This window comes from Grus americana, chromosome 2, assembly GCF_028858705.1.
Source record: "Grus americana isolate bGruAme1 chromosome 2, bGruAme1.mat, whole genome shotgun sequence".
Classification (NCBI taxonomy): domain Eukaryota; kingdom Metazoa; phylum Chordata; class Aves; order Gruiformes; family Gruidae; genus Grus; species Grus americana.
The window spans coordinates 91,474,590-91,495,997 of record NC_072853.1 but is presented as its reverse complement, the minus strand read 5'-3'; the positions used below and the strand labels follow the sequence as shown (position 1 = coordinate 91,495,997).

At 42.9% G+C, this 21,408-nt stretch overlaps 1 protein-coding gene across 1 annotated transcript; it reads right to left on the bottom strand.

The window, feature by feature from the left end:
- Positions 1-3,775: 3,775 nt before the first annotated feature.
- Positions 3,776-19,607, bottom strand: SERPINB5 (serpin family B member 5). Its single transcript, XM_054818080.1, has 7 exons — positions 19,504-19,607; positions 13,516-13,690; positions 10,849-10,986; positions 9,657-9,774; positions 8,106-8,248; positions 6,459-6,626; positions 3,776-5,157 (listed from the first exon to the last, which is right to left on the bottom strand). Exons 2-7 carry the CDS (start codon positions 13,687-13,689, stop codon positions 4,765-4,767), a joined length of 1,134 nt encoding a protein of 377 aa, XP_054674055.1. The 5' UTR covers position 13,690; positions 19,504-19,607; the 3' UTR covers positions 3,776-4,764.
- Positions 19,608-21,408: the final 1,801 nt, after the last annotated feature.

Genomic DNA, 21,408 nt, shown 5'->3' with positions numbered 1-21,408 from the left:
CAGCCTCTAACCAATTGTTGATGATAGCAGCATGTTGCAAGTTAATGCAAATGTCATCAACATGAAGTTTCCTGCAAAGACTGGGAAACCTATATCTAGCAATATGCTAATAGTATTTCTCTCAAAGCTGCCCAACAAGTTTAGCAGGCAATATCTGCTGGCAGCATCTCCTCATTGCAATGCCAAGCCACCCTCAGCTGGAACAGTGGGCATTAACCCTGGAGATCCATGGCTGTACTGCTGCGTGTGGTCCCTCATGAATTTGGTGGAGTCTTCCTGTGGCACAGGGGTGTGAAGGGTTCATGCCAGGATTCAGAAAAGCCTTGTCTGGAGCTGAGCTTGCTTGCAGAGATAGAGCAAATGAATGGGAAATGCATGAGCTTTATATTGCCTACAGCCATCTCTCTCTCTCAGGTAAGGAGTCGGCTTTAAGCGTATGGAAGGAGCTTAATTAGAGAGGGGAAGAAGTATTTCCTTGAATTGTAACAGGAATCCCCAGCCAGGGGGTATTATTTTAAATTGTTGGAGTTAAGAATAAAAGAAGACCGGGAGTGGCTGATCACATAGGTTATGTCTCCAGCATAAAGTGAGATGGAAGTAAAGAGATGGGAAGCACGGAGCTGCACCAACACGGTGTTCAATCTCCCCTAATCATCACCACCGAGCTCAGGTGCAACACTGGGCTATGGCAGCTGGACTCAGCGGTCAAAATGACGTCCTCTAGGGTTGTATGTGGCTTTGCAGCCCTGAAAATCTTCTGTCTTTCCTTTCTCACTTCTTCTTTCTTCCCACAAAGTATAAAACTGGCTTTGGATTCATAGGATATTTGAGGGATCAGACATGGTGAGGGGAGAAAGGAGGAAAGAGGAAGAAGCTGTCCCAGCACCATCTTGCCCTTTCCACAGTTCCCTTCTAGCGCTGAAGCTGGGCCACCCTCTTCCTCAGGCGCAGCTCCCACCAGCTTTGCTCTTCCCTGCTCCTCTGCCAAGGTCTCAGCCCAACTGCCCAGGCTCCACTGCTCCAGAGCCCATCTGAAAAGAGGGATTCGTAAACAACGCAAGACACAATGATAAAATGAGTGTTCTTGTTGCCCCTATTCTTTTCCTCATTTTTTTGCTTCCATTTGCCATTCACTTCTTTGTTCCTGCTTTTCCTTCCTTCATGTTTCTGTAGTGTTCCTTAGTCCACCTCCTCAATTCTTTCTGTCTCTTTACGTTGTTTTTTTTTAAATTTCTTTCTGCACATTGCCTTATCATGTATCTTTTCTTCTTCTGCCTTTATGAGTCCTAGCCTCTTTTCAGTGACAGTATAAGTATTTTTTAATATCTTTCAAGGCTTTCCTTCTTCCAATCTCTGTGCTTTCTCCCTCCCTCCTGTATTAACATCATTCCTCCACTGATTTATTTTACCGGTTCTGCACATATATTCCCTTAGAACTCCCTTGACATCAGTTTAACTGCTTTGCCTCAGGAAATGTTAATGTATGTGCAAATGCTGTCTTTTCTTGGCCCTTAGGATAGTATACTCAGGATTCAGAACTGTACCACTTATCCAGTGGGGGCAATTGGCTCTACATAGCATTTTTCCAGTTTCAAAACCAAACTGCTCTTCCCCGCAAACAACTTTTGTTACCACAAGGCATTAGGATGTATCACTTCTCTTCTACAAAATGCTGGGAGCAGGAAGTGGGCAATGACTGTGCAGCTGAGCAAGCGATGAGATGACTAGACTCATAACACTGCAGTTTGCAACTGCCTGCAACAGCCAGCCACGGCTTGCTTTTTTCCATCAGGGCTGTCACCCATCACTGGAGAGTAACGCTCTGTTGAAAGGTGAGGTGGAGCAGCTTGGCGATCTGAGCAAGTCCTCAGCTACATTCACTTTCTCCATTGTAACCAACGCCTTTCAGCACGTAAGTGTTCCTATACACAAAGCTCCCACACACGTTTTCCCATGTCCTCCCATGCAATTCCTTGCCCAAGTCCCAGAGGCCAGCATGGGTGGAATCACACAATAGACTGTGACAACATTTCTCACACCAGCAGGAGCCTTACTGATACTTCTCCCTCACATGCCGCAAGATGGATAGGTTTCATACTGGGACTGGTAGAGAGAAGAGGCAGAAGTGAAAAATAAACCTGAGCTTTTCGTGTTTATAAATGACCAATAAATGAGTTTGCCTTCTGTAGACTAAGACAGCTTTGTATCTCTAACATCTGCTTGCCTTGCATCGGCTGGGATACCTTGGCATTAGTCAGGAGGTGGAGAAAGATGCGCCCCACCCTGAGGCAGGGTTTCTGCTCTCATGGGATAACCCTTCCTGGCAAAGCCACGGACAAGGAACCCTTTGAGAAGACACGCTTAGGTAAATTTGCGTGGATGTGCTAAGTGCTCTGATCAGCATTTAAACGGAGTATGAGCTGCATTGAATGAAGACTGGCTCCTGGACTGGATCATTTTCAGAACTTGAACAAACTGAGAACGTGATGTCTGAGCTTTTCTCCTTCAGGAAGTCTCACCCAAGAAAAAAAAGAGGGATGGGGCAATCTGCCAGAGGTTTTCATCAGTCTAGCAGACCAGCACAGATGTAGCAATAAGCATGATGCAGCCTGCACACCTGGAACTACGTGACCAAGAGTCAGTGCCCAAACACAAACGAACCGCACAGACTATAGGCAGCTAGTCCATCCTGCCTATGCATGGACTGCCCGTGCAGCTGCTTAGTCAGACGTCAACCCCATGTGCAATGCCCTGACCCACCTCCTATGGGAGAACCAGGAGAAACCACAGTGATGACAGCTCTGGATAACTCTGACCCCAGCCTTCAAAACAGATCAATGATGGGTGTGTAAAACATTTCCCAGCCATTCAGCCATCACTGAAGTTACTGAGCTGGTAAAGATCTTTGCAGATGATTCCTTCCCGGATAGGATGGGCTGCAAAGTAGTTGTTATATTTTGCATTTTTCTTTTGACTTCTATCCATGTATCAGAACACCTGATGCATATCAGCAAAGACCCCCAGAGGTCTGCAGGGACTCACCTCCCACTGTTTTTGGTGGAAGTTAGTCCCCTCTGTACCTTCAAAGGTATGGGTCAATGACTCCAGTTATCCCTCTAATATCAAACTGTGTTAGAGCCCATTAAAGGTTCACAGAGGGAAAGAAACTGGTAAAACCACTTAATCATTGTGACTAAAGGCTTCTCATGGGTTGGCAAGGTCAAGAATCAAAACAGAACTCCTGTCTCCAAATTCACAATTAACCACCGTGCTGTTCTCTGGCGTTAGAAGTATGCAGATTAGGGGTCGCATGTTCCCGTTTAGAAATCTCTTTCCGGTTTCTTTCAGACCTGAAGCACCAAGACGAATTCTCAAGTAACATGCTCCCATTTTTTGAGGCTATATAACTGAATTCTCTGTATATTGTGACGAGCTAGTAACATAGTCAATACTGGGAAATATCCTCACGCGGTCCAGAAGGGCAATCCAGACATTGATTTAGTTCTTTATTTTGACTTTGTGGCCTAAGTCAATCTGTTCATTTCCATTCCTATCATTTATTGGAGGTCAAGAGTGAACACTGACACTGTCAGTGAACACACGAGTGAACACACAGACGGGCACTGGAGGTAATGCAAACATTTGACACGGGTTTTATAGTGCTTTATTCTGAACAGTAATTAGGTAAACCAGTACTGAACATATGCAGCAGGCAGTCTTTAGATAGAAATGAAATCTGATTATCATGATTTCACGTGGAATTTGCAGACTGGTAATTACAATGTTAATCTCACTCAGGTTGAAGTCCTTATTTCTTTCTCATACCTCAGATGTTAAGTAATTGTGTGGAGTCTCCTTAATGCTGAATCCAGAACTAGAAATGGCAGATAATCTGTGCATGAAAAGTGCAACACTTCCGGTATTAATCCAACTGTTTTCTATCCTAGAACTGCGTAACGTTCTTTTTCTCAGGATATATACAACAGGGCTCCTCATAGCTGCAATGAACTGGTCCCCTCTTCCATGTCTGAAGGGTAATGAGTCAAAAAATCCCACGCAGCAGAGTCCAGCCCCCCCCGCCCCAATCTACAAACTGACGTAGCTGATGCTGAAGAGTCTTCTGGGTATACATTTTGTCACCATGACTATTGCCTCTTGCATCCATAGGTCTCGGTGCAGCTGCTGTTTCACAGATGCAAGCGCTGATGCTAGACTCAATTGTCTAGCTATGCTGCAGAACTTGGGCACTGTTTCACTGGGCAGGGTCCAGCAGGGCAGCGTGGACCACCAGAGTGCAGCCAGGTACGAGGGGAGGGCTATCACACCACATGTCCACATCGTCCCCTTCTTGGCAGGAATCCACAGAGCGTGGGTTACGAGGGAGAGTGGTTTGGCTAGGGGGCAGGAATGTAGCTCTTCCTCCCAGAGCCCTTTCCAGTTCCTGGTCTATCTAAAACAGGCTCTCAGTTCACTTCGTTTTGGGAAAAAGATGTCACAGAGGAAGAAAATATACTTGATGCTGAGGCTGGGATACTTCTCAGTAAAATGTGATGTGTTCTTCACAGTGGGAGTCCTTCAGCTTAAGGGGATGAAACATAAGGAGATAAACTAGTTCTGCTGCATATGTAGAGTACATTGTATTACCCAGTTGATATATGAGCCTCTTAGATTTCCTTTCAAAGGTTATAGTCAGGACGCCAAGCTTTACAGGAACATGCACCACCATAAAAGTAATTGTGCTTTTTCACAATGAATACGCCCTGCTTAAGGGGAACAGAATCGGCCTGAAAGAATCACATTGCGAGTTTTGTTGTGCCTAAACAAAAAGATAAATGGATGGTCAGCTTTGAATTCATCTTTGTGTTGCAGAATCCGATATCCTGGTACCTCTCGGGACTCGCCACCTTGTTCATTTACTTCCAAAGAGACTTTGTGGATGATCTTTGACAAAACCACACCTTTTGTCTCACACATCTCAGAGAAATCTGATGCGGTTTCATTGAAGACATTTGTCATTCCCAGGCTTTCCAGAAGTGGCTTCAGGTCATAATCACCTTCCACACTAAACTTTGGAAGAAATACATTCACTTTGGTGTTGGCCATCATGCTGGGATTGGTCCACTGTAATAATGTCTCGGGGGTGAGGGCCTTTTCCAGCTGAAGACATAAAGGAGCAAAGGAAATTAATGAGCAGTCCAAGGAAAGAGAGAAAAAAAAGAAAAAAGGCCATTTCTGAACTTCCCACTCCTATCAAACCCAAAAAAATAATGTCCAAAAGGCAACCTTTGCTTTTAAATTCATAACTGTAGCATTCAGGGTTGACAAACTGTCAGTTATACTGATGTAATGATTTAACTCATGTGACAGGCCTTTGGAGCAACTCCACTGAATGCACATGCTGTGACTACTATACCCTTACAAGCTTTTGATAGGCAATCACCTCAACAACCATAGGAAGGAACCTGAGAAAGACAGTCCCGACCCAGATTACACCTGGCTGACTGGCGGATCCAAGTCTTGATTCCTGACCTTAGACAGTAATGAAATTGCTGGTAATTGGGACAGAAAAAGACTCCAAATTGAGTGCCTGATCTCAATCCAACATGCAGATGTTTGAGCAATTTTTTAAAAACTGTGGAGTGAGGAGGCAGAATTTGGGGCCACAGCAAATTGGTATCAGGAATGACCTCACTTGCATTTTAAGAAACACATGTTCTGTAATTTACTCCTACATAGAAAAGTACCTTACAGCTGCAAGGGCAGAGTCCTCCTGCACTGAAAATTTAAGGCCAGTTGCAAAAATTACAAAGGAGACTTGCATCATCGTCTGTCTCTTAATTCTTAAATTTTGAAGAGACATGAAAATATATTCTAGAATTTCCATAGAGAAATGACACAAGAAATAGTTGTTCTTTAGGAAATGCCTTATTCTTCTTCAAATTTTTGTGCAATTGTAATAAAAATGGCTCCTTTTCAGACAGCTCTGCTCAAAATTAAAACCTAGAGAAGTGTAAGACCTTAAGCAAAAGAAATCACAGATACATGCCAACTGAAAAAAATGAGGACACCAGTCAGCACTATTGAGTACCCAACAGTATAAGTTTAAGCAACTTACTATAGCAAGAACAAAAAGCTTGAAATTATTTTTTCGGGCCAGATTTTCAAATAAATGCATATTCCTAAAGTGCATCATGGGCACCTTCTGCACTTTACACTGCCTTGTGTGTAGGCCTTATCTAAAACAAAGCCCTGTTCATGACCTCACACTCAGCCACAGTGGAAATGATGATGTCACAAATATGACATCAGGAACAGAGAAGCAGAATGAGAAGATAAATTCACAGGAATTACTTTTTGTTTCCTTCTACATAGCATCTAAATAAGAAAAACCTTCCATAAGCACGTAAAAGGGCTGTTTCAAGAGAAGCATCATACCAATTTTTTTTTTTTTCGCTCACCTGTTCTAAGCCAGTGGTCTCATCTTCAATCTCTTTGGGCAGCAGAATGAGCATGCTTATGTGTTTGTTAAGGCATGGAAGCTCAAGGATGGCAACATTTAATTCTTTTACATAGCCCAGACAAAAAGTAGCTTCCAGATTCATCATTTGCACTGGTTTAGTTTCAGTCTGCAAAACATAGATGAAACAATCTAGCATTGCTTTTAATTCACAACTAAGACAGTGAGAGGGGAAAGTTTGTAAGCTTGCATGTAAGTGGTACATCAAGTTACCATCAGAGAATTTGTTGGCTTTCATAGGTAACGAAGCCAGCTTTAAGAGACCCTTGTAGTGAAAGTTGATGGCTCTCTACAGTGGGCAGCTTTCCAAAGAAAAGTGGAACAGAAGTCTACTTAATACAATAGCAACATATTGGGGATGTGCCTTAAAAGAGAAATTTACCTAATATTGGTGGCCCTTCGTGCCTGTTTCACTGTGTGCTACAATCTATACTGTCTACAGGGCATCGCAGTGCCAGTAAGCGTAAAGCACTGAGCACACCTCAACAGTGAAGGTCAAGCTGTTCATATGAATAACTGATATTTTGGTTCAGGAGCTGAAACAGAATAGGAAGAAATTTCAGGCTTACCTAAAGCCATATGTCTTTGTTTTTCATGAATGAAACAAAACAACACTAAACAAAACTTATTTCATAGGGAAATTTACAAACTGTTCTGTTCAACTGGAAACAAAAATTCAAATTCAGCAGAAAAATGTTACTTCAGAAAAAAAAAAGAGATGTTTTACTCAAAAAATTTTAGTGTCGATTGTAAAATTTTAAAAAATTCTTTAGCCGAAACTGGTGGCTGATGTGGTAATTTATGAGTATTTTCAGTGAACTTGAAGCTCCAACTTTTCTTTCATATATATATACACACATATACATATATATTTTTTGAGTATAATGTCTTTATCTCACAAATGTTGCCCAGCTTTTTATCTTGGTTTAAAACTGACTGTCTGATGACAATGTTCCTCACTGTTCACAGAATCCTGAAGGCAAGAGCCATGGGAGCTGCACCCACTTGGACCTAGTGGCTAAGCAGGGCTGATGCACAGAGGGCTGCAGCCTGACTGGAAAGAGGGAGCTGGATGGGGCGCCATCCTTGGGGAAGGAAGCACAGGGCCAGGCACTGAAGAGGTATACTCAAAGACACCTCATGCACGTAGATGTTTCACTAGCTCTGCCACCATGAGAAATGCAGTATTTTGTGTTTTACGTCCGCTGGTTTTGGGATGCAGCCTCCGGTACAGGGTGCAATCTCTTGGAAGCAGCTGCCCATGAGAATGTGCATCCCCTTGTTGCAGGCAACGGTGGCTTCTGGTCACTTGTACGCAGCTGCTCTTGTCTAAATATACTAACAGGACAGTCTGCTCTCACACTGGGCCTTTGAAAGATGGATGTGAAAGCACCAGCAAAGTTTTAAAACATGACAAGCAAATTGGTTTCGGGACCCTCTCAACAGCATATAAATTTAGATAGAGAACATAAGAATGCCATAGCAATAACAAACATTTCTCATTTTCTCTTGTTGGGATTTCCTTAGGTCAAAGTTTGCATTTTCTTGAGTGGAAACAGTACTTTTTTTTTTTCTTTGATGAACATACCTTGTTGACTTTAAAAGGACATTCTTTGATCTCTGCCTCTGGGAACTTCTTCATCCAGTTTGTGACAAAATAAGCTGCATTAACTAGAAGGATCTGAGTCTGGTCACTCACACTATCTTCATTCAAAACATTCTCCATTTTGCCTATGAACAGGTTTAAGCTGGTTGTTAGTACAATACATTATCAACATATCAATTGCTTCAACTCAATATGGAAACACTTCACTCACTCAAAATATTTGTGTCCTGCACTTCATAGATAGATTTTAATTCTAATGGAAAATTCCAAAAAGAAGCACTTACTTAAATTAAAATTGCAGTTTAATGTTTGAAATGGGATTTGGGATCAAGACAGATCTTCCAAATGACATTTTTTTCTTGGCTTATATAGCATGGAATCAAAAACATCTCCTGCCTTTTTTTAGTTCCTTAAAGAAGGTGCTGAGTTTTCAGTGGAATTCCAGAGGTGTAAGCAAAAAAGCATTTGCCATTTGGAGAGCCAGACTTGAAGATTAGTTCTAGATTAGCTGCTACTCATTTCTGGAGTGATACATGAGAGTACAATAACCAGAATAACAAAAATTACTGTTCTGATTACAGTTCATAACTAAATACTGCCACGGACTTCAAAAAAGAGTATGGAGATGTTGTCCCCCTCCTTGCTCTGTTTTAGACCTGTTCAAGCACTGCCTTAAAAGACGCTGAATTCAGAGCACTGGTGAGGCAACTGCACGAATTGCACGGGCAGGGCAAGGTGCTTCACATGGGCACCTCTGCCAGCCTGGGAAGGACCAGAGGTGACTCACGCACCCATGTTTGCATTTTTGTACCGCACGAGGGCAACAGGCAGCAACCGACCCCAGAGCCGCCTGTGCACAGGCTGCAAATAGGCTCAGTTATGGGTGCTGGCCGGACCTCTGCCCCCGCCACAGCGACTGGGCAGGGTCTGCCCCGAGACCCTCAGGGTCACTGATGTGCATCTCCTGGGACTCGGCCCAGTGGTTGGTGGCTCAGCGGAACTGCGGGAAGTGTCCGCAGCCCCATTTCCAAAGGAAGGCGCCTCCAAATAAGAGCTGCACATCCACGTGTGGCACCCTTGCTGGCGAAAGCAGCAAAGCAGCTGAGCCGAGCCGTGCTATTAATTAACTGCCTGAAATTCAGAGTCCAGCAAATACTTCTCATTAGAGTAAAACTTTTAAAGGAAACCAAGGCCTGGGTTTGATGTATTGATGTCAGGTGTTTGTGAAGCTCGACAGCCAGGAGCTGTCGTTCTCTCAAACTATCTTGCTGCAGTCAAAGCTGTCAGTAGCTTTCCCCAAGGCTAATGCAAGATCAGTCTCACATTTCCACCTTCAGAAATGCTGCAGTAGTAAAGTTAGTGATTTCAAAACAGGCTGACGTGTCTAATCCTCGTGAATCCAAATAATAGGTCTAGTCCTATTGCTTTCACTATGTATTTTCTTCTAAAAGCATTAGTAAAGATGTATCACGAGGACAAAGACCTCTTTCTTCAAAGAGGCAAACATCACCCCCAAGGTTAAGCTGTACTCACCATCAGTTAGCTCTGAAAGAGATTTGTTGATCTTCTGCCGGGTTTCCTCAGTTTTTTCTTTGAACTCCACTAATTCCAGTTCAGATGGAAAAGGCCTCTTTGTGGAGTTGACAAAGTCCTGAAAGACAGAAGGTACCACAGTCATCCTTGGTTAAATGCCATCCACTCAGTGGCTCTTTACACAGCCTGCAACAGCAGCGTCCTGAGCTTCACCATGGGGTAGTTGGGGAGTTCATCATGATGGGCTGCTATCAAATAACAGCAGGCAACAACCAGGATGGACAGTTGCATTCAGTGCATCACTACCAAGGTTGTCTTCAGTCCAATGGTGTTACGTCAGCAGCTAAAGTAACTTTAATATTGCAGGAGTGACCACGTTGCCAGAGCTTGAAAGGATAAAACAACCCTCAGTCCAGGCCTGGGTAAGAGAAAGGACTGAGATAAAGGCCACACACTGCTCACGTCATGTCTGTCCTCACCAGATGAGATGTTTATTGCTGTGGATTGATATGGCCCTTTGCTGTGGCAGAGGCTAACAGCAGGCACTCTGATTATAGCATCATTTAAGCATGCTGAGTTTTCTGAACATCACTTTTAGGCTGATGTTGTCCTTGCTCGGGGCCCTATTCAAAGGCAACTTGGGGAAAAAAAGGAAGGAAAAAAAAACCCCCACCCCACATTTTTCTCAGTTATTTGCAAGGTCCATAAGTTACAAGGCCAAACAACGCCTTCCTCATTTGTGTTGTTTCAATAGCCAGGCTTCTGCCTCCTCAGACAGGTTAAGAAAACTACAGCTTACGCAGTAATTACTTGGGTGTGTGAACTGGACACACACTTGCACCGCCAACTTTTTGTAAAACTCCTTTTCGCTTATACTTACAATGCAAACACCTTGATGTGGCATAGAAGTTATGTTGCATTCAAAACCTGCTAAGCCTACTGACCTAAAGCATATTAATGAAAGAATTAGAAGTGTTGTAATAGTTGCATAGCTTGGGGTCAAGCAGCACACTCATCCTCCTACAAACCTTTATGGCAGCAGAGAATACTATGTTGTTCGTCATCTGAATCGAGTCAAGTAACCGCCAAAAGTGAGATAATTTATTTTAAATAACATTGCAGTCTGACACCATAACCCATCAAGGTGCTGGTCAAGCAATTCATAGCACCAGGGCTTTTCTGCAGTACTTACTGTGGTAGGATTAAGGGACTTGTCCACAAAGAGCCGTTTGACCATTTTCAGTGCAAAGAAAGAACTGAGTTTGGAAACATCTGAAGTTACTGTTTGAAACCCAAAAGAAACATCTTTGACATCTTGTAAATGGAGTACCTGTTAAAAGAACATAATAAAATACTGAGCATCTTTTTTTAGTTTATTATCTAAATATTCCTAACAGCTTAGCAAAAATAAAAGGCTAGTTTGTGACCAGAGCTGTGGCTTTTCATATTTAATCTAGCAACATGGCTTCTTGCAGTTGTTACTCAGAAATCATTTATTTCTTTGACATCCTCACATAAATCTAAAAACCTGATCCTACCGGAACTTTAACCAAACAGATTTCTTCCCTGTGAGCAGTCCAAAGAAATCAATAGACCTGTTCATGCTGGTGATATGGCCTAGTTGATTAAAGCTCTGTAGTATGGAGTCATAATGCTTTCACCAAACTTACAATCCTGTCCAAATACCTGGAGATTTTAAGCCAGATAAATGAGGGTCCCGTTTAGTCTCCTTTCTACGAGTGGGCAACACCTTTAAAAATGCTTAAAAGATCATCAAGTTTTCTCATTGCTGTGACTGATACATGACATCACACAATATTTCAGCAAAAGTTGATCAGATAACTATGTCTGTTTTGGTAGACAAAGTATGAGCCGGAGGTAGGGCTGCTGAGCCACACATGGCCATCTCTCAGCTCCTGGCAATGACAAGTCCAGTTCTAGGAAGTTCTGAGGTGATCTAAGGCTCGCTGCTTTTAGGCACCAGAAGTGAGAGGTTCCTGCTGGTTTTGTTTGAAAATACAAATTGAACTTCCACGCCTGCATATTGCAGGGCCTTCGATGGCGGCTGTTTCATTACAGGCAATTCTTTCTCAAATTCCCGCACAAGGCACAGCAGGCACCAGCGACCTTCTTTTCCCTTTGTCCCTCACTCCTGCTTTCTCCCTGAACACATCATCTTCACAGGCACAACAAATTGCTGCCCTGCCTTAGCCACCCCTCAGTATCCCCCCGGCTCCTTGCTCAGTGGGAGCAGAAGGAAATAAGCTCCCAAGGACAAAGCAACAGTACATGTCTCATAGCCAAACTCCACAGTCATTTCCTCAGAAACAACTTTCTCGACTTACTTCCTTTTCCTCCAACACTTTTACTTCTTAGTTTGTTAACTGCAGAAAACACTTCTGCACCTGGGAACTATGTTTGGGGCGAAAGCTACGCTACTGCAACTTCTCTACCTGGGACAGCTTTTAGCACAAGTTTGTTAGCTGATATTCCAGAGTAAGACTGCCAATCTGGCTCCTTTAGTATCTAGTATTTAAAAGCCAAGCATGAACTCAGGGGCACGCAGAAGCTAGAAGAGACGTGCAAATTAGGAGATATTACATTTAAAAACATACCAAGTTCTCCTTAGTATCTGTCGTCAGCACTTTTTATATACCACTTGAGAAATACGAAACATAAACGCGCTTGTGTAACAGAACTCCATTTGTGGATGTGTACGTTAACTTTTTATGGGATGGTTCAAAGCAAATTGCAGACACAAGTGAAAACAAAATTAAGTGCAGGTTAATATTTTGAGCTCTCCCATTAGAAAGACAGTGCTTGAATTTTGAAGTGGTGAGGAAGTTGCAGGATGACATTTAAATTAAAAAAAACCCTAGAGTTAATTTTTAATTTTTTTAAAAAAACAATTCTGTTTGGAAAAATCTGCAATGCCTAGAAGATCTTCATAGATATATCACTGTGTAGCTCTGTGAATACCACAAGACTCATTGTAATCTGTGGCATGAGTCGGGGCACAGGAGGCTGTGCTCGGGGATATCTTCAGTGAAGGAGGAATTTCCAAAGGAGAGAAAATGTATTCAAATATGTAGAATGTCCTTCAGAGCAAGGTGATAATCAGCATATAAATGCATACTGAATTTGTTTCTCATTCACCTCTAGGTAACTGCAGAAACCGTGGGCACCCTCACTGGAACTATGCAAATCTCTGCTCACACAAAGGCAGCAAAAGAGGCTGCAAGGCTGCCTCTTTGCACCAGAGAGTGAGCTTGGCAAACTGATTGCATCATGACTGCCATGCTGCATCGCGGTGTTGGAAACCCCTTGAACACCATGAGCTGCTTGTAAGGAGAAACATTCACGTTGTGTGCTCTTCTACTGCATTAGCCTCTTCTCAGCAGTGTTGCAGGAGAAAGGGGAAATGTCAGCGACGGAGCTACTAAGCATACTTGTTCTTTACAGACAATGGCAAAATTATTTCCAATTGTATAAAGCTTAGGCATTCTTGAATAATGAAAAAACATCCAGCAAATGCAGTGATCTTAACTATGACTTGCAGCCACAATCAATGCTATGCTAAATGGAGACAACGTTTTAATGCAAATGTTGAGGACTCTGCCATGTCCCCTTCCAACTTGCACATGTTTGAGAAAGCTTTTTCTTTATGCCAGATTTTCAAACTCCTTTGCTGTGTGCAGCCATGGAGTGTGGAACCGTTGAGAAATTTCAGATGGATGGTTTGAAGCCTGGCTTACAAGGGAACCAGACCTCCAGTAGAATATTAACAAGAATAAATAAGAAAGCTACCTCTAAAAGCCATATAATTTTGCAGCCACGGAACAGGATGCTGACAGCTTACCTGTTTCATCTGGTCTGCAGTATCACCTTTCGCAGCTTTATATGCCAGAGCCAGAGACGTTGACGTACACAGTGGGGCAAAAATTATATTGGCTGTTTTGTCCTTCTCACATAGTTTTTTGAACATATCAACTGCAAAGGCAGTGTTTGCTAGTTGCAGAGCATCCATCGTCATCCTGAAACAGAAAAGGGAAAGGAGAGGTGACTCAGAGTGTAATTCTAGCTTCTGCTGTGGTGGGGCTGGGTCAGAGCACTGAAGGAGGCTAGATACCAGTGTGGGGACTGGGCAGCTTGAACCTTGGAGAGGAGAGGAGAGGAGAGGAGAGGAGAGGAGAGGAGAGGAGAGGAGAGGAGAGGAGAGGAGAGGAGAGGAGAGGAGAGGAGAGGAGAGGAGAGGAGAGGAGAGGAGAGGAGAGGAGAGGAGAGGAGAGGAGAGGAGAGGAGAGGCAGACTGAGCACGCTCAGCTTCAGAGCACGTTGGCAGTTCCTGAGGAGCAGGGAAGGTCTCATCCATGTCCAACCAAGGAAATGCGAGTGGTTCAGTAAAAGCCATCATCTTCAAGTGACAACTGGCAATGCCATGTGTTACATGGAGCCAGTATTACCAGAAGCACTTGGGGAAATCTGGGTAGGTCAGGGTAACCCATGCATATTGAGTCAAATTGGATCACATATGAATTTAATCTATTTTTAATTGATACTCTTAAAATGTGCCAACTTATAAGGTACTTTGCCTATGCTCTGGGTTCTCCTGGCTCTCAGACAGGCCTTTAATAGTCTCATAATGTTTCCTGTCTCTTGCTTCATGGTTAATTGTTCATTAAAGCTTTAGCTTTGGTATATGTCCTTCCTCTAAGGGATGATTCCCCATTCTCCCTAGCCTTGCTAGAAGTCTCCAGAAAGCTGTCTGGTCCTGTAGGTTGAGATTGTCCTAGAAACTTAAAGGAGGCCTCCTAAATAAATACTTGCTGTGTGCCCACTCATCACTTGCACTGGCTTAACTGCAAATATTTTCCTAGCTGTTCCTAATAACTGCAATTGCCGCAGGGCTGTTAGATTATCTCTGCAGTCAGGAATGGGATGGGTGGTGCCCAAAGGACAGTTGCTGCAGTCCATGCTCTGGGAAAACCAGGGAGTATTCCCATCTTCCAGACTGCTTTCACATACCTGAAATTGCACTTTGGTGTAAGCACGTTTGTGTAAATTCAAGCTAACAAGAGCAAACCACAGAATTCCAGTCAATAGCACAAGTCTGGCTTTAGACCTGCAAGCACAGAGAAGACGACCCCTTTGGCATAGTGAATTTGACACTGCTCTGCCCTCAATATCACGTATCCCTAAAGAAAAAGGCAATCTGTTAAAATTGGTGTTAAACAGCTCCATCAAAGCCATCGACAGAGACAGAAAGAAAATGGAAAAGATGAATATTGGGGAAGACTTCAAAAGGCATAAGATTTCACACAGAACCTAAAAGGTGTGTCCAACATTTGCTCTCTCCATGAAAAATGGCGAAACAGTGGAATAAATATGGTGTGGAGAGGTGATTTTAAAAGGTGTGTTCTTATCCAGACACATAGCCATCTGCATTTGCATTTCAAGCTCTGACACTGAAGATCTAGGAGTCCTATTTTATCCTATTATGAAAAGGAAAGTCAGTTATTTCTTCCATTGGTAGGAGGTTTGCTAATCTTTTGAGAAACACCTTAAGCATAGGGATTGCTCTCCAATAACGGACTACTAAATACTGCAGTCTCAAACATTTTCTTACCTAGTTTGTATCATTTGCATCCTAGCCAGGAAAGATCTCACTGGGTGAGAGCAGCAAGGTATGAGAAGACAGAAAGGGGGAGAGGGAACACATGGGTGGGGGGGAACTGTCTCCAGTAAGGTACTTTTCTTGACCGTTCACTCTTATCCTGGTTGGGAACAGCATTTTGAATGAGAACAATCTCCTATTTGAGTGCATGTGTCATACTGCCCAAACTTAGCTGAGCATCTGACACCATTGTACAGAGACGCTGTGGAGCAATTGTGGCACTTGACAGTAGTGAATGGCTTCCAAATAGTCTGTGGTATTTATACATTTTTATGGGAGTAACAGAATGGGTGCATAATTTGCCTGTGACACAGTAGAGAAAACATTCGGATTTACTCATAAGGCCTGTATGATTAGAGAAGGCCTTTTACAAAATAAATGTCTTTATTTTTATTTTAATTAATTCGTACATGTTCTTGAATCTATTTGGTAAGGTAAGTGGTTTATTTGGCAACTGGTTTGTTTGGGGCTAAAAGCTGCTGTGTGAAAGGTTACCGAAATGCATTGCACAATCTAAGTAAAAAAAAAAAAAAGATACTGGCATAAAATCAAGGCTTTTTAAATCCATGTTTGAAAAACACACCTAACTAGCACTGCAGTCTCGCAAAATGTTCTGACTGTTGGTATTAGCAACAAACTGTTTGCTAACAAATCCCTTCCCACTGGGGGAAAAAAAATGGAATTTGTCTTCAGGAGGGGAAACATTAAATGTGTATCACTGAGGAAAGTTATCCCCACATAAATATATAGAGAAGTATGCTTTGCATGGGGTCCGGCCGGATTTGTCCATCTTCTTGTAGCCTGGCAGCGCCCAGCAGCTGCTTGGTAAAGAGAGATTGCCCATGTGAGATCCCATTTTACAGTGTCAGCTGGCATCAAGCTGATGTCAGAGTGAGGTTCAGGAAACGCGTCTCAGAGATCTTATGGGTGTAAATGGAGAACTCAGCACCAGCACAACACTGCAACCATCTGTCTCATCTACGTAGTCACAATTTCTCACGCATGAAAGCAACTAATTACCAGAAAAGTCAAGCTTGCCAGAAACCATGGGCTCAGCACACACCTTAAAGGAGGAGAGCTTTAGGCAGAACAGTGGCAAAAGACAGTTAAAACAAATTTGAAGGACTGAGACTGCTGCTGAGGGAGTAATTTGGAACAACAGAGGCAAAGAACAAAAGTAAAATCATCCTTTAAAATGCCTCTCTGCAGTTGCTCATCCCAGATGTGCACCTTTGTGACTGTGCATGTCTTAAATCAACTCCTTTGCATAGGCTACTATCTTATCTTCCCCATTAACTCAACCATTCACATATGAATACACAATACATAATACACTTTGTCTCCTTTTTTTTCTCTCTCTCCCCCTCCAGCTAAAATTTGAAGATTTGGGTCAAGTACCAATTTCCCAGTATTTCCTACTGAGGAGCTGGTGGAAAATTACTCAGAGAATCAAGAATGTGTCATTCGACATCTACCGCCCTCAAGAAGACAAACAATATGGAGAATCTCACAGTGCAGAATGAGGCATGCAGCTCACCTGAAAAAAATCTTATTTGCCAGCGGCGTAGAATATCATTGTTTAGTGCTGGCTGGCCTGATATTATTCTACTTAGGCCTCTGGATCTTCCTTACAGGCTAGAAAGCAATATGCAGTCAAAACCACTTAAAAATACTTCTTGTTCCTTTCAGGCTTAATATTGCAAATGCTGTGCTGTCATCCTAACATTAGTATTTTCAGTTATATTAGCAAACCTAGGGTGATTTTAAGATGTGTATGCACTATCTGTGTTTCACTTCCTTGGGTTGCAAGAGATTCAGGGTAAGGAAATCAAATAGGAAATTTTGCAAAAGTAAATTAAACTCTTCTTCGTTATGCCAGAGAAAAGAGGTACCATGACTTAGAAACTTTTCCTGGTAACTCTGATATTGTTCATGTCGGACTTTCTACAAAGTTTCTATCTTCCTTTCCAGTGAGAAAAACAGGAGGTATTTCATGTTGAACCTTTTATTTACCTTTTGTTCATCCAGTTACTGCTGATACTCTCAAAGCTTCTTTTGTGCTGAGTGAAACTATTTCTGTTAGTGGTAAATCTCTTTCTTTTAGTGCTACTATTGAAATAATGCCTATTCAGGGCACTTTGTTTGAAAAAAAAGTTCGGTTTCACCCTTAACCTTGAATGATGGGCTGGATAGTCAAGAAAAATCTCTATTCCATCATCTTTTTCAACTGCACCTGGTCAGTCAGTCCTTTTCTGCTCCATTTATTAATGATGTTATGATATTTAGGAGCTCATGACATTCATATTCTTGAAAGGAATTTACTGTATTAAATATTACAAAACCTTCAATGTCGTTAAAGCCTTGAGTGTCCCAGGCCTTGTGAGCCCATTAAAGCCAGTTCCAGTCAAGTGAGAAGCGTTTGAGGCTCGCATCAAGAGGAAAGCCTATTAGCTGCCCATTAGCAGTCTTAGAAACCAGACGCAGCTCCTGAGTCAGTAACCACAGGGAACCCTCAAACAGGGAGGAGTCAAAAAATTGAAAATGAAATTTTAAAAAGGCCTGTTGCATGGATTCTTGCTGAGTCCTTCCTTTCCCGGGAAAGCAGTATGTCAGCATTTCCAGAGAGGCCCGCGGCACTGGGGCATCTTCCAAGCACAGGTAGCTTCTGATCCACCCAGCTTTGCTTAAAACTGTGACTCTGCCACAGTGTTATAGCAACACTTTCAGATACAGAAGGGAGCTGAAAGGCTATAGAACCAGTTTAGAAAAGCCTGGTTTAAACTTGTTTATTGGTATAAGACACCGTTTTTGCTTAGACACTCTTGAATGCAACCACAACAAAACAAAAAAAAACCCCAACAGTGAGGCTTTGTGTGCTATCTGCTTACTAAGAGAAAAGCTAAATATAGCTTATCTTTTAAAAATATAATCAGGAGATTCAGCAATGTCTGTGTGGAAATGTCTGAGAAGTCAAGTTAGCTATATGGTAGGAATAATCTGATAAAGCAGAACAAGTAGTTATTTTATTCTTGTCTCGGTTAAGCAGTCCTTCCAGGAGAGCACACGTGTGGCAGATAAAGCACGAGCAGCGCTGGCCATCCAGAGCTGGGGGGATGTATTGGGTTTACAGCTAAGGAGCTCTGAGTGCCAGTGCTGTAGTCTCTCTGGTTCAAACAAATTTCCACCAAGAGGATAAATAACATGAAACAACCCACATGCATGTTTCACAAGTGAGGCATTAATCTTTGAAACTAGCTCAAGTATTTAACATGACCCCACTTCAGCTCTTACTCAGCAAACACAAAAATATAAAGAAAATAAAAGACTTCCGTGAGCCTTTTCTTCTTACTTCTACACAAATGACAACTCTCCACCTGGCAGGCTACCTGGCTATGCAACAAGGACACAATTTCCTCTGAACAAACATTTCTTTGAGGAACGCAAGACATCAGACTGACGTGGGACCAGAGTGTCTCGTACGGTTGGGGAAAAAGTGCTGTCAGTGACATAGCAGGGAAAGTCACTCCAGAAAGGAAAGAGAGAAGCCAGCCACACAATAAGCTTTGTTGTACATCAATAGCCAGTGAACTCTTCAAACTAAATGGTCACACTGAAAATAAATTGGTAATTACTGGACCTAAGTTCCTGCTCTTCACTTTAAACAAGTGCGGATTAGTCACCTGATTAATAAGTCAAAGCAAACAGAGCAGAGCATACACACCGCTGCAGAAAATGCAAGGAATAGTCCTCTGTTAACAGGGACTTACAAAGCAGTCTAAGTCCTACATTGACACATGGAGCACTTTGACAGCATCACACACAACCTGCTTTTTCTAATACAGGGAAAGCCATTTGCAATAAACCATAGGAAGTATAAATATTTTAATAATTCCTAATGCCCTTGCTGTCTCACCTGCCAGATCCTACTCACCACGTCCAATGAATCTTTTCAGGGGAAGAAATGTAGCATGGCAAATGCAGCAATTTGGGGATAAAACAAAAACATTGTAGTTTGGGAAGGCTTTTTTGCTCCTTTAATTTCACATGATATCTTTTTTGCACAAATTTACCCATCTCACTCCCTCTGCGTGATTATGCTTCACAATGGAAATTTGTTAACTATTAGTTAGGTATTAATTAAAGTACGAGAGAAAGAAAAAAAGCTGTACTTACTTTGCAAGGCTATAATCCTGGTAAACGAATCAATGAAATAGGTACAGCACGAACAACTAGCCACCCGTGGTGAAACCCTGCCGAGCAGAAGACTCTGTTACCTTGCCTGCTCATTGACACCACTCCCACTTTCCCAACCTTAATTTGTGCACGCACACACCCCTTCTCACTGTCTCCTTTTTTTTTCCCCCCCTTAATCATTCTTCACGGCAACTCCTACATTGGAGGAGCAAAATGATTCACACCAGAGCTGTCTTTGCCTGCCCAGCTACTGAAGACAACAACAAGCTCTGGCAGGAAAGAGCAGCCTTTGTGCGTTGCCTTCAGCAAGCACAGTACAAAAGGCACCAGACAAGAATGAACGAAGACTCCTGAGGAGAGAATATAGGAATGGATGAGCAATTGAAAGACCTTCTGAGCAAAACCAGTGCTCCAAGTTACATTGGAACTGCTGCTATTTGCACAAAAACTGTAATTGTGAAAAAGATGCCCAGGAAGACAACCAAAACGTATAGGAGTGCATGGCTGGGCACTTTGCATCTGTGTATACATTAAGAGAGTGTCTTAACTCTGTCTTTGTAAGCGGTATATGCGTGCATTTGGTTGCCTTAAAAGCCCCAGGCCAGACTGGAGCTAACGCTCAAGGAAAAATATCTGTCTTTCTCATTGCTGTAAAGCGAGAAGTTCCTCCCGTAGCAGCCAGGTCCTCTGCAGAGGAGCAGCCTTCCTCACTGCTAGCTGTCCCCAGAGGTGGGAGGGGAACAGAAAGTCCCATCCCTTCACCTTCAGGATGGGGACCACTGGGTTCGTGTCATACTGTCCATGTTACTACTGATGATCGTGATGGAGATGGAAGAAGAAAGCAAGAGAGAGGTGATGGTCTATTTTTATTTGAAAGACGTATGCCATCCTTAGCAAGGAAGAGGTGGCCTACCCCTGCTCCACACCATTCCCCCGTCGGGCAGGAAAGCCACCCACAGCGGGGAACACGAGCAAGTACTCCCTGGGAGGCCATGGCTACATTTCAGTCCCCATGAGGAAATGGTGTGCCACACCACAGGCACAGCTCAGGGTCACACCCCCGTAACCCCTGGTGGCCCTGCATACTTTTAGGCTACAAAAGATAAATGCAAGATAATTGAGTTTGCTTTCAAGTTTGCAGTGCTGGCATGCCTGGCTGCCCAAATGAAAGGGCTAGGAAACAAAAGAATGTTTTAACCAACATGGTGCCTCCTTGGTGAGAGTGGGAATCGGGGACCTGTTTTCTCCTTCTGGAACGACACGTTATTTGTGTTGCTTTGAGCATAAATCACACCACGCCACGGTGTCCTGATCAGGTCCTACCCATGTTTCCTTCCAGAAGGCTCCTAAGCTCTTTTTACCCAAAGGAAATTCTATTTTACTTTCTGCTGTGATGCAGATGGGGTTCACCTTCCATCATTACCAGACAGCAAATTTAAAATTTGTATGCTTTGCCATAAGTGAATTCATAACAAAGACAGGGTGTGGATATGTTTAAGCAATTCAAATAAGATACAGGCCAGCTGGCTAAACTGTGCCATCTGAGCCATGTTCTGTACCTAATTATGCCTTCTGTAAGAGAAATTTTGATGAAAATCCACAATCATGTTGGCTGCCAGACTCTTCTCAGATGTCTGTGGGTAACCTAAAGCCAAACATTACCGTCTCTGCAGGAGAAAACTTTCCTTCAGACCCAGGTCTACCAAGCTTCCGGATAAGCTGCAGGGAGGTGGACAGCAACCAGGCTGCCTTAACAGAGACAGCACAACTCACCAGATCCATTTCCTTCCTAGTGACAGGTGGGAAATACAGATAGACGTAGGTGCATCAGTTTCTGGTAAAGGCTGGAGAATGGAGAAGGGAAAGGACTCGACATTGCCAAGC